This window comes from Caenorhabditis elegans, chromosome X (genome assembly GCF_000002985.6).
Source record: "Caenorhabditis elegans chromosome X".
NCBI lineage: Eukaryota > Metazoa > Nematoda > Chromadorea > Rhabditida > Rhabditidae > Caenorhabditis > Caenorhabditis elegans.
The window spans coordinates 5,049,232-5,063,151 of NC_003284.9; the positions used below are offsets into that span (position 1 = coordinate 5,049,232).

At 31.7% G+C, this 13,920-nt stretch overlaps 2 protein-coding genes and 1 pseudogene across 3 annotated transcripts; 2 read left to right on the plus strand and 1 right to left on the minus strand.

The window, feature by feature from the left end:
* Positions 1–8,041: 8,041 nt before the first annotated feature.
* Positions 8,042–8,350, plus strand: Y64H9A.1 (annotated as a pseudogene). The gene is made up of 2 exons: positions 8,042–8,259; positions 8,308–8,350. Coding segments are annotated over exons 1-2 (261 nt in total).
* Positions 8,351–8,928: 578 nt separating this feature from the next.
* C24H10.4 (BZIP domain-containing protein) lies at positions 8,929–10,032 on the minus strand. The gene is made up of 6 exons (NM_076459.3): positions 9,938–10,032; positions 9,790–9,838; positions 9,659–9,746; positions 9,413–9,508; positions 9,266–9,314; positions 8,929–9,216 (listed from the first exon to the last, which is right to left on the minus strand). The coding sequence occupies exons 4-6, from the start codon at positions 9,500–9,502 to the stop codon at positions 9,152–9,154; spliced, it is 204 nt and encodes a 67-aa protein (NP_508860.1). The 5' UTR covers positions 9,503–9,508; positions 9,659–9,746; positions 9,790–9,838; positions 9,938–10,032; the 3' UTR covers positions 8,929–9,151.
* A 1,792-nt stretch (positions 10,033–11,824) lies between these two features.
* Positions 11,825–12,978, plus strand: C24H10.3 (NR LBD domain-containing protein). Its single transcript, NM_076460.5, has 4 exons — positions 11,825–11,879; positions 11,922–11,972; positions 12,491–12,616; positions 12,690–12,978. The coding sequence occupies exons 1-4, from the start codon at positions 11,838–11,840 to the stop codon at positions 12,756–12,758; spliced, it is 288 nt and encodes a 95-aa protein (NP_508861.2). The 5' UTR covers positions 11,825–11,837; the 3' UTR covers positions 12,759–12,978.
* Positions 12,979–13,920: the final 942 nt, after the last annotated feature.

Genomic DNA, 13,920 nt, shown 5'->3' on the forward strand with positions numbered 1-13,920 from the left:
AACTACGTAAAGCTTTTTCTACCTACTGAAATATTGTTAATATATTCAGAAAGAGCTTAAAACTTACTACAAAGTTTCTGAAAGACATTTATAAAAAAGTTACTTTGAAGAGATTTATGAATTTTCAAAGTTTGGAAAATTCATCTATTTTTGTCTATAAATGGTAGTTTTCATTTAATAATAAAATACGCACTAAAAGGAAGGGCTGAAAATGTACTATTTCTGTAACTACGTAAAGCTTTTTCTACCTACTGAAATATTGTTAATATATTCAGAAAGAGCTTAAAATTTACTACAAAGTTTCTGAAAGACATTTATAAAAAAGTTACTTTGAAGAGATTTATGAATTTTCAAAGTTTGGAAAATTCATCTATTTTTGTCTATAAATGGTAGTTTTCATTTAATAATAAAATACGCACTAAAAGGAAGGGCTGAAAATGTACTATTTCTGTAACTACGTAAAGCTTTTTCTACCTACTGAAATATTGTTAATATATTCAGAAAGAGCTTAAAATTTACTACAAAGTTTCTGAAAGACATTTATAAAAAAGTTACTTTGAAGAGATTTATGAATTTTCAAAGTTTGGAAAATTCATCTATTTTTGTCTATAAATGGTAGTTTTCATTTAATAATAAAATACGCACTAAAAGGTAGGGCTGAAAATGTACTATTTCTGTAACTACGTGAAGCTTCTTGTACCTACTGGAATATTTTTAATATATTCAGAAAGAGCTTAAAATTTACTACAAAGTTTCTGAAAGACATTTATAAAAAAGTTACTTTGAAGAGATTTATGACTTTTCAAAGTTTGGAAAATCCATCTATTTTTGCCTATTGTAACTACGTGAAGCTTCTTGTACCTACTGGAATATTTTTAATATATTAAGAAAGAGCTTAAAATTTACTACAAAGTTTCTGAAAGACATTTATAAAAAAGTTACTTTGAAGAGATTTATGAATTTTCAAAGTTTGGAAAATTCATCTATTTTTGTCTATAAATGGTAGTTTTCATTTAATAATAAAATACGCACTAAAAGGTAGGGCTGAAAATGTACTATTTCTGTAACTACGTAAAGCTTTTTCTACCTACTGAAATATTGTTAATATATTCAGAAAGAACTTAAAATTTACTACGAAGTTTCTGAAAGACATTTTGAAAAAAGTTACTTTGAAGAGATTTATGATGTTTCAAAATTACGAAAATCCATCTATTTTTGCCTATAAATGGTAGTTTTCATTTAATAACAAAATACGCACTAAAAGGTAGGGCTGAAAATGTACTATTTCTGTAACTACGTGAAGCTTCTTGTACCTACTGGAATATTTTTAATATATTAAGAAAGAGCTTAAAATTTACTACAAAGTTTCTGAAAGACATTTATAAAAAAGTTACTTTGAAGAGATTTATGAATTTTCAAAGTTTGGAAAATTCATCTATTTTTGTCTATAAATGGTAGTTTTCATTTAATAATAAAATACGCACTAAAAGGTAGGGCTGAAAATGTACTATTTCTGTAACTACGTGAAGCTTCTTGTACCTACTGGAATATTGTTAATATATTCAGAAAGAGCTTAAAATTTACTACAAAGTTTCTGAAAGACATTTATAAAAAAGTTACTTTGAAGAGATTTATGAATTTTCAAAGTTTGGAAAATCCATCTATTTTTGCCTATAAATGGTAGTTTTCATTTAATAATAAAATACGCACTAAAAGGTAGGGCTGAAAATGTACTATTTCTGTAACTACGTGAAGCTTCTTGTACCTACTGGAATATTGTTAATATATTCAGAAAGAGCTTAAAATTTACTACAAAGTTTCTGAAAGACATTTATAAAAAAGTTACTTTGAAGAGATTTATGAATTTTCAAAGTTTGGAAAATTCATCTATTTTTGTCTATAAATGGTAGTTTTCATTTAATAATAAAATACGCACTAAAAGGTAGGGCTGAAAATGTACTATTTCTGTAACTACGTAAAGCTTTTTCTACCTACTGAAATATTGTTAATATATTCAGAAAGAACTTAAAATTTACTACGAAGTTTCTGAAAGACATTTTGAAAAAAGTTACTTTGAAGAGATTTATGATGTTTCAAAATTACGAAAATCCATCTATTTTTGCCTATAAATGGTAGTTTTCATTTAATAACAAAATACGCACTAAAAGGTAGGGCTGAAAATGTACTATTTCTGTAACTACGTGAAGCTTCTTGTACCTACTGGAATATTTTTAATATATTCAGAAAGAGCTTAAAATTTACTACAAAGTTTCTAAAAGACATTTCAAAAAAAGTTACTTTGAAGAGATTTATGAATTTTCAATGTTTGAAAAATCCATCTATTTTTGCCTATAAATGGTAGTTTTCATTAAAAAATAAAATACGCACTAAACGTAAAGCTTTTTCTACCTACTGGAATATTGTTAATATATTCAGAAAGAGCTTAAAATTTACTACAAAGTTTCTGAAAGACATTTATAAAAAAGTTACTTTGAAGAGATTTATGAATTTTCAAAGTTTGGAAAATCCATCTATTTTTGCCTATAAATGGTAGTTTTCATTTAATAATAAAATACGCACTAAAAGGTAGGGCTGAAAATGTACTATTTCTGTAACTACGTGAAGCTTCTTGTACCTACTGGAATATTGTTAATATATTCAGAAAGAACTTAAAATTTACTACGAAGTTTCTGAAAGACATTTATAAAAAAGTTACTTTGAAGAGATTTATGAATTTTCAAAGTTTGGAAAATTCATCTATTTTTGTCTATAAATGGTAGTTTTCATTTAATAATAAAATACGCACTAAAAGGTAGGGCTGAAAATGTACTATTTCTGTAACTACGTGAAGCTTCTTGTACCTACTGGAATATTGTTAATATATTCAGAAAGAGCTTAAAATTTACTACAAAGTTTCTGAAAGACATTTATAAAAAAGTTACTTTGAAGAGATTTATGAATTTTCAAAGTTTGGAAAATCCATCTATTTTTGCCTATAAATGGTAGTTTTCATTTAATAATAAAATACGCACTAAAAGGTAGGGCTGAAAATGTACTATTTCTGTAACTACGTGAAGCTTCTTGTACCTACTGGAATATTGTTAATATATTCAGAAAGAGCTTAAAATTTACTACAAAGTTTCTGAAAGACATTTATAAAAAAGTTACTTTGAAGAGATTTATGAATTTTCAAAGTTTGGAAAATTCATCTATTTTTGTCTATAAATGGTAGTTTTCATTTAATAATAAAATACGCACTAAAAGGTAGGGCTGAAAATGTACTATTTCTGTAACTACGTAAAGCTTTTTCTACCTACTGGAATATTGTTAATATATTCAGAAAGAGCTTAAAATTTACTACAAAGTTTCTGAAAGACATTTATAAAAAAGTTACTTTGAAGAGATTTATGAATTTTCAAAGTTTGGAAAATCCATCTATTTTTGCCTATAAATGGTAGTTTTCATTTAATAATAAAATACGCACTAAAAGGTAGGGCTGAAAATGTACTATTTCTGTAACTACGTAAAGCTTTTTCTACCTACTGGAATATTGTTAATATATTCAGAAAGAGCTTAAAATTTACTACAAAGTTTCTGAAAGACATTTATAAAAAAGTTACTTTGAAGAGATTTATGAATTTTCAAAGTTTGGAAAATCCATCTATTTTTGCCTATAAATGGTAGTTTTCATTTAATAATAAAATACGCACTAAAAGGTAGGGCTGAAAATGTACTATTTCTGTAACTACGTGAAGCTTCTTGTACGTACTGGAATATTGTTAATATATTCAGAAAGAGCTTAAAATTTACTACAAAGTTTCTGAAAGACATCTATAAAAAAGTTACTTTGAACAGATTTATGAATTTTCAAAGTTTGGAAAATTCATCTATTTTTGTCTATAAATGGTAGTTTTCATTTAATAATAAAATACGCACTAAAAGGTACGGCTGAAAATGTACTATTTCTGTAACTACGTGAAGCTTTATCTACCTACTGAAATATTGTAATATATTCAGGTATTTTATTATTAAATGAAAACTACCATTTATAGACAAAAATAGATGAATTTTCCAAACTTTGAAAATTCATAAATCTCTTCAAAGTAACTTTTTTATAAATGTCTTTCAGAAACTTTGTAGTAAATTTTAAGCTCTTTCTTAATATATTAAAAATATTCCAGTAGGTACAAGAAGCTTCACGTAGTTACAGAAATAGTACATTTTCAGCCCTACCTTTTAGTGCGTATTTTGTTATTAAATGAAAAATACCATTTATAGGCAAAAATAGATGGATTTTCCAAACTTTGAAAATTCATAAATCTCTTCAAAGTAACTTTTTTCAAAATGTCTTTCAGAAACTTTGTAGTAAATTTTAAGTTCTTTCTGAATATATTAACAATATTCCAGTAGGTACAAGAAGCTTCACGTAGTTACAGAAATAGTACATTTTCAGCCCTACCTTTTAGTGCGTATTTTATTATTAAATGAAAACTACCATTTATAGACAAAAATAGATGAATTTTCCAAACTTTGAAAATTCATAAATCTCTTCAAAGTAACTTTTTTATAAATGTCTTTCAGAAACTTTGTAGTAAATTTTAAGCTCTTTCTTAATATATTAAAAATATTCCAGTAGGTACAAGAAGCTTCACGTAGTTACAGAAATAGTACATTTTCAGCCCTACCTTTTAGTGCGTATTTTGTTATTAAATGAAAACTACCATTTATAGGCAAAAATAGATGGATTTTCGTAATTTTGAAACATCATAAATCTCTTCAAAGTAACTTTTTTATAAATGTCTTTCAGAAACTTTGTAGTAAATTTTAAGCTCTTTCTTAATATATTAAAAATATTCCAGTAGGTACAAGAAGCTTCACGTAGTTACAGAAATAGTACATTTTCAGCCCTACCTTTTAGTGCGTATTTTGTTATTAAATGAAAAATACCATTTATAGGCAAAAATAGATGGATTTTCCAAACTTTGAAAATTCATAAATCTCTTCAAAGTAACTTTTTTCAAAATGTCTTTCAGAAACTTTGTAGTAAATTTTAAGCTCTTTCTGAATATATTAAAAATATTCCAGTAGGTACAAGAAGCTTCACGTAGTTACAGAAATAGTACATTTTCAGCCCTACCTTTTAGTGCGTATTTTATTATTAAATGAAAACTACCATTTATAGGCAAAAATAGATGGATTTTTCAAACTTTGAAAATTCATAAATCTCTTCAAAGTAACTTTTTTTGAAATGTCTTTCAGAAACTTTGTAGTAAATTTTAAGCTCTTTCTGAATATATTAACAATATTCCAGTAGGTACAAGAAGCTTCACGTAGTTACAGAAATAGTACATTTTCAGCCCTACCTCTTAGTGCGTATTTTATTAAATTAAAACTACCATTTACAGGGTGGGCCAAAAGTATGGTAACACATGAAGCGCTCTTTTACATGAGCTTTTTGCGTGACTGCCACGTCATACGTACATTCTTCTATCGAATACTGATAGCTGAATAAATTTCCTTCAATTTGACTCAAAATTTGTAATGTTTCCAAATAAGGTGCGATCTTTATCACCTCGACAATTTGGCGAACCCTTTCGAAAAAACGGTAATTTGGCACGCGGCACTTCCCACACAAACACACCTCCCACGCACGCCAATAATTTTCAGATGTATGATTTTTATGTTAAATTTAAAGTTAAAGAAGTGAAGAAGCGTTTTTAATGGTTTTTGTAGCATATAAAAATTTTCTGTGTCGACACTGGCGCCGAGCAAAAACCTTTGAATATTTCATGAATTCAACTTTGCGAAATTTACTCAGTTTTTTTGGTTTCGCAAGGCGTAACGACCCACAAAATCATCTGAGCTTAATTTTCCAAAAAAAATTCTGGAAAGTCAGGTCAAAACGTCTCGAAAAATACTAAAATGAATTTTTCTGCATACTGCTACTCGCCGCTCACATCCATCTTTCTGGCGACTATGCATTCAAGACTTAACCACTGCCGCAGTCCATGACAGAAATACCGTGATAGAAATTATTTGGATTTTTGTTTTTAAAGAATCTCTAGACCAAGAGCATTCTCTGAACTATAATAACTTGTAAGACACTTGATGGATTCCTCGAGAAAAATGTAGAAATCCCGCAGAATGCCGACTTGCGTGCCATAAAGGTCGTGATCTCAAAAGTTCTCAAGGCCTGCAGCGATGCGGATGAGAATATTTTGAAAATTCAAAACGTTTATCTGATCAGTATTTTATGGAGAACAAAACTTGTACAAATTGATGTAATAACTCTCTCCACTAGTAAAGTTATAGAGCTGCAAACGTGTTACCATACTTTTGGCCCACCCTGTATAGGCGAAGATAGATGGATTTTCCAAACTTTGAAACATCATAAATCTCTTCAAAATAATTTTTTTTGAAATGTCTTTTAGAAACTTTGTAGTAAATTTTAAGCTCTTTTAGAATTTACCAACAATATTCCAGTAGGTACAAGAAGTTTCACGTAGTTACAGAAATAGTACATTTTCAGCCTTACCTTTTAGTGCGTATTTTATTATTAAATGAAAACTACCATTTATAGGCAAAAATAGATGGATTTTCCAAACTTTGAAAATTCATAAATCTCTTCAGAGTAACTTTTTTTGAAATGTCTTTCAGAAACTTCGTAGTAAATTTTAAGTTCTTTCTGAATATATTAACAATATTCCAGTAGGTACAAGAAGCTTCACGTAGTTGGAAATGGTACATTTTCAGCCCTACCTTTTAGTGCGTATTTAATTATTAAACGAAAACTACCATTTATAGTGGGAAATCCTTAAATTGAAAGGAGACAGTTGAACACCGTGAAACGTCAAAAGTTCAAGTTTTTGGAAGAAAATTTGAAAATCTTTCAATTTAATATTGAAGTCAACGATATTTTTCATGATTTTCATAATTGTTCTATAGCACTTTTTCAACTCTACTTTTAGTCTCCGATTAGGCAAAATGTGAACATTGCTAGTAAAAAACTAAAATCCGTATTTGCCAGAACTGCAGATTGTTTTTATTTTACTCTCTGTGGCTTCCCACTATATTTTACTCTCTGTGGCTTCCCACTATATTTTACTCTATGTGGCTTCCCACTATATTTTACTCTCTGTGGCTTCCCACTATATTTTACTCTCTGTGGCTTCACCGATTATTTTACTCTCTGGCTTCCCACTATATTTTACTCTCTGTGGCTTCCCACTATATTTTACTCTCTGGCTTCCCACTATATTTTACTCTCTGGCTTCCCACTATATTTTACTCTCTGTGGCTATTTTACTCTCTGTGGCTTCCCACTATATTTTACTCTCTGTGGCTTCCCACTATATTTTACTCTCTGTGGCTTCCCACTATATTTTACTCTCTGTGGCTTCCCACTATATTTTACTCTCTGTGGCTTCCCACTATATTTTACTCTCTGGCTTCCCACTATATTTTACTCTCTGGCTTCCCACTATATTTTACTCTCTGTGGCTTCCCACTATATTTTACTCTATGTGGCTTCCCACTATATTTTACTCTCTGTGGCTTCCCACTATATTTTACTCTCTGTGGCTTCCCACTATATTTTACTCTCTGTGGCTTCCCACTATATTTTACTCTCTGTGGCTTCCCACTATATTTTACTCTCTGTGGCTTCCCACTATATTTTACTCTATGTGGCTTCCCACTATATTTTACTCTCTGGCTTCCCACTATATTTTACTCTCTGTGGCTTCCCACTATATTTTACTCTCTGTGGCTTCCCACTATATTTTACTCTCTGTGGCTTCCCACTATATTTTACTCTCTGTGGCTTCCCACTATATTTTACTCTATGTGGCTTCCCACTATATTTAACTCTCTGTGGCTTCCCACTATATTTTACTCTCTGTGGCTTCCCACTATATTTTACTCTCTGTGGCTTCCCACTATATTTTACTCTCTGTGGCTTCCCACTATATTTTACTCTCTGTGGCTTCCCACTATATTTTACTCTATGTGGCTTCCCACTATATTTAACTCTCTGTGGCTTCCCACTATATTTTACTCTCTGCAACTTATACCGATTCTCGCGAACCTTCCACTTGCCTTCTACCACATTTACACATATGCCAAACGCCCAATGATGCCTGGACCAGGAATCTATGATCCAACTACTATTCTCAACCGTTCCACATTGTCTTCAACTCTCCGCATCTCATGGATCAAGCTTGCATTCTATCTTGTCTCTTTCTTCTATTATCTCTACGTGTAAGTTACCACTTTCCTAAAATACGTTTTAAAACAATTTCTTTACAGCATGATCTACACTTTGGTCACTTCAAATTACAATTTCCGATGATGCTTCCAACTTGGTCTTAAATCTCTTGTCAAATACACCAATCTTAATTTTTTTTTTCCCTACAGGCCATCTTATTTATTGAATCATACAGTACGGTTCGTACATTCTCCTCTAAATCCTATTTTATGTATCAGTTGAATAAACCGTTCTTTCAAATATTCGAGATTTTATTTTATAAACATCAAAAACCAAAATCAACTGTTCATTTCAGCGAGAGTCGGTTTTCACGTGGTGTCAGGCTGTCCCATAGCGGTTTGATATACAAAAGATGCGGAAATTCTTTGACCTAAAGAGAGTTACGGCAGCACGTTCTTAACTATGCATGATCGGTTGAGAACTCTGTGTCTCTTTTCCCGCATTTTTCTTAGATCTGCGTAGATCAAACCGACATGGGACATTCTGACACCATGTGGGTTTCCTGAAAACGAGATTCGACTTTGCTCAAGAAGGAGTGTCAACTTAAATATTGTACAAATTATCTTTAATATCAATTTATCGAGCAAATCAGAACTGTTACAAAAGTGCTCTGATACCAAGCAAAATATTTTATTTCTTTAAACTTTTTGAAACACTTAATAAAAATAATAATAAATTTATTCAACAAGAAAGCCCAAAAAGTTTACAAATGCTGATATAAATCTAAAACTAGAACAAAATATATTCACAGAAAAATCGTTCGCTCATTATTACAAGTCTGCCGCTCTGCCGAGGTACGTCGCCTTCTTATTCAACACTCTGTGAAGGGCATTCTCCGGCAGATCCTCCTTGGGGGTTTCCTTTTTCGACAAGGCTTTCAACCTCCTAAGACCATTCCATTTTCTTTCCAGACAACTTTGCAATCCTCTCCAGTTTCTTTTTGATTTGGCCTGAAAAATCATTTTATATGGAAATACCCAGTTTAAATTTTAATCTCACCATCTGTAAGACCCTCAAACTCGATGCATGTTTTGAGTTCTTCGTACTTCTGAAAATTGAAAAATTAAAAGCAAATTTTTTTATAATAGAAAAAAATTCAGTTGCATTTGCACCCTACTGAAATAAAATTAAATAAAAACTACTCACTTTCTTAGCTTCTCTTTTTGCCACCTGGCCGTTGCGAGCTCTCTTAGCAGATGCATTCTTTGCAGCTGCTGATTTGGAGATGTGTCCCATTTTCTTCTGAATTCTCAATATTAATCAGAGTTCCGAAAACTGGAATGTGCTATCAATTATGCGTTTTGTTTTATGTATCGGAACCAAGTTTTGGTAGTCAAAACTCGAAAATATTCAAACTTTTTTCACAAATTTTCCATGCGAAACAAACTCTACCAATCACACTCGCGATGTCCTTTTCCTTTGATAACATCATTTTTTCCACTGCTCCCTTCACAATGCATTGAAGTTTTTTTTCATTGTCCTAAAAATTCTTTTAGATGGAAATGTATGCAGTATAATCTTACCAAGTGTCAATCTTTCAAATTCAGCGCAGTTTTTCAGCTCATCAATTTTCTGAAAATTAACAAATTAGAATAAGTTTATAGAAACGAATGTTTTGAGTTGCCCATCAGTATCCTACTGAATTTTTCTATTTTTTTATTTACTGCTCACCTTTTTATCTTCGCCTTTTTTGGCCAAAGCCGCACGTGCAAGGATTCTCGATGCCTATCGTGCTGCGTCCGCTTTCGAAATCCTGGCCATATTCTGAATTTTCAAGATTAATTGGAGTACTGCAGTCACGTTCCTGGCCAGAGAACTTGAATCCATCCCAGTGAACGAGACAAAAATAAAGAGAAAACACAATTTTAATAACTCACAAATGAATTTATTGTGAGAAACCAAGAGAAAAAAACAAAAATCAAGGAAATCAAAAAAAAAATGAAGAAAATAACTGAAACTGTGGCTCTAGTCGGCCAGCGTCTATTCGCCACCGATATAAAACTCAGAATGAGGCAAAATCCTCATTTAAAACTATGGCAATTTGACTTCGCGCCAGCATCGAGAAGTGCGCCAGCACGAGAGTGCGTCAGCCATCTTTGCTTGCGCAAAGATGGATTTGAATAAAGATTGGAGATCTGGAATTAACCTTTGAGCTAATCGGAGAAGAATTAAGAAAAAAAACGGGTACAACCCGACACTGCAAACAACGTTTTCAACGTTTTTGAAATGCCGTTTCCAAATTCTGAAAGAACACAAAATTTGCAACAAAATAGCTACGGGAATTTCTGAAAAAGTTAGTTTGAAGCTAGATATTAATTTTCAAAGTTTGGAAAATCTTGTTTTGAATATAAATGGTCTATTTCATTAAATCTCAAAATGTACTCAGAAATGTATGCACTTTTTCTGCTTGAACTTGGGGGTTATGGCAGCTTTTGAAATGTTGTTTTCAAATTCTGAAAGAACACAAAATTTGCAACAAAATGGCTACAGGAATTTCTGAAAAAGTTAGCTTGAAGCTAGGTATTAATTTTCAAAGTTTGGAAAATCTAATTTTTAATATAAATGGTCTAATCCATCAAATTTCAAAATGTGCTCTGAAATGTATGCACTTTTTCTGCTTGAACTTCGGAGTTATGGAAGTTTTTGCTCTGAAACAATTTTCGAATGTCTGAGAGTTCAATAAATATTCTAATATTTTCACTGAAAATCAAGTTTTGAAAATGTGGGGTTCAGAAGGTCATTGGAATTTGTAACGTAAAAGTTTTCACGAGATTCTTGCGCCTCGTCCGTTCATATTCTCTCACGGAAACTATTGTTTCTGCAAAAGTGAATCAGAATCGCATACCATGTAAAAACTTCAAAGCTTCGACGCAACATCAGAACCAGAGCAATAAAAATGTTCTGCCAATTTGTTCTAGAACAAGCGATGTCTGCCACCACCGTATAATAGTTTTATAGGAACTAGTACGATCAGCGCTGTAATTGTCTTATCTAAAAGGAGGAAATTTATGAATCAAGAGATTTCTCCTTTTTCCGAGCTTGGATACAGCTGACGACGAAATGGAGTGACAGACACTTTTGATCGAATCAAGGACTAGGCGAACGAACCGGCGGCCGTTTTTCTTTTCTCCTCAATTTGACGACCCGCTTTCCAATATGGCGCTGTCGTTTGCCATGATCGCTAAAGAGAATCCACGGATTGGCAATGATGAATGCACCTACCTGTTGTTATCTCCCTTTTATCAATTCCCTGCCCTATCCACCGCCTTTCCTCTTTTTAACATCTTTCTTTTCTTTCATTCACATTCTTTCCATGTTTTGACATCGGTTTGCGCGAGGTGTTCGCCTTTGTAAGTTTCGCTCACCGGACGATTCAAACAATTTAGGTGTACGTTTGCATGTCCGAGCGTCCTTGATAGGTCAGCAGATGACCTCCGTTGAGTAGACCACTACGAGATAGAAGTATCATGTTCTCTTCCTTTTACCTCTCAATATATATTCAAATTTTTTCTCTAAAGTTTTCATTTTGTTTTCTACTGAAAATATATATAATTTCAGATCAACTACACAAATGAGTATCTACGACCGAGTACCCCTTGATATTAGTGCACTTGTGAGTGGCTAGTATCCTTGACAATATTGAGTTCATTTTCAGGATAGGCTATTCGACATACGTGATAAGGCCCTTGATGTCAAAAGAGAGCTCGTAAGTGTTTGTTTTTAATTTATATAAAAATTCAGCCAATCATCTTGTTAATCATAAAAATTTCCAAAAAATGTTTTAGTAGTTTAGCGTAATGCCGCATGTTTGAACCCCTTTTGCAAATTTTCGCAGTTTCTTAACCAACTTAAAGCATTTTTAGAAAAGACCTCATGCGCACTGAAAAATTACTGAGGGTACTAAAGTTGGTTAGAAAACTGCTAAAGTTGACAAAAAAATTGCGGAAAGATAGAGTTGATAAAGAAATTGCTAAAACAAGTAAAAAATTGCTTTTTAAAAATGCAGGACACTAAAGTTGGTTAAGAAAAAAAGATAAAGCTGGTTGGAAAGTAGCTAAAATTAGCTGAAAAGCTGCGGCGAATTGCAAAGCCTACAATGTTTGAATACAAGCAAACAAGGCAAATCTAGAAGATCAAAGCCGTAAAAAATTATTTTTGGTCCATTTTTCAATTTTTTAAATAACTTTTTTAAGTCCACATTTTTTTCATTTTTCTTGTTTTCAGACCGGATTTGTCAGCGAAGATACCTCAAAAATGAATACTCGTCAAGAAGGTCTTAAATCGATTCAAACTGTGATGAAAATGGTGGATTATGTGTTCAACTATCGATTTTGTTATGTAGGATTTGAGGTAATTTGATGAGCGCCCTTTTTCCTCCTATGTGACTTTTCAAGTTTCATTTTTCAATCGTTTATCTTTTCAGGCGGATCTCGTCAAAATTCAAACATGCCTATCTGATGCCGAATACTATCTCAGTTTTATCTACAGGTGACAGAGCGAATAAAAACGACATCACCATCTGACCTCAATTTCGATTAAATGCCACTGTCTTTAAACCATGGTTTCCATTGTCTGGATCAATTCGAAGCGAATCATTTCGAAAGTATAATGTGTATTTTCTAAATTTTATGTTGCTTCCAATACTGCTTTTTGATTGGTTAACTGAGAAAAATCATTATCGGAAATACACTGTAAATAAATCATGTATTCCCATCTTGAAGAATTAAAATTTTTAAATTAGTTTTATTTGTTTTGCTTTTTTACAGGATATGAGATAATTGATAAAAGGTTTTATGAGACCATATGTCGTTAAATACACAGTCAATTTGTGGGTGCAAATGATGCTATGTTTTTCAATCTTGGAGTTTTTAATTGTATTGTTGTTATTGAAACTGAGCACATTTTTAAAAATTAGTACTGTGACTTCTATTGGTCCTGCACTTTTTATGTTACGAGACCCGCTCCAATAAGTGGAAAGTTTTAATGTGTATCATAGGCCCACATTTCTTTTTCGTGTATTATAACCCCAAATTTGTAAAATGCAATGGATTAGCATTCAAACTTTACAATTACTTAAAAACTTAGGCTTAGAAAATAATATTCTCTAATTGTAAGCCTAAACCTAGTGTAAGCCTAATGAGAGCACAATAAAAAAAAGGAGAATTAAAACATTAACTAATTTAATTTTCAAATGTTGGGTACCAAATTTTGTTTTAAATTTAAATTTTCTATTTTACAATAACAATTAACGTTCCAAAATTACATAAAGAGTGGTTTATCATTTTCTAGTTATATGTCACCTATCAATCAATTGTTTTTTGAATTAGCTTTCGAAAATGAACTCCAAACTGTATCAGCAGCAATGTGAAAAGAAGCAGCAATGTGAAAATGAAGTAAGGATGGGCTTAATACGTGTCAAGGATGGCAGATGGACAATTCTGATGAACGATTGGTGTCCACGATACGAGAAACGGCCTGCTGGAAAGCATACAATCAGATGAAAATTGAAAAAAGAGACGTTTTCAAACTGTCCAAATAACGGTCCACTCAAACAAAGGACCAAAATACTGGAATGATCTTATTTGAGCCATAGCCAAAAAACCGACAAAAGTAGCTAATATTCTAATATACGTAGACGGAGCCAATAGCAAAGT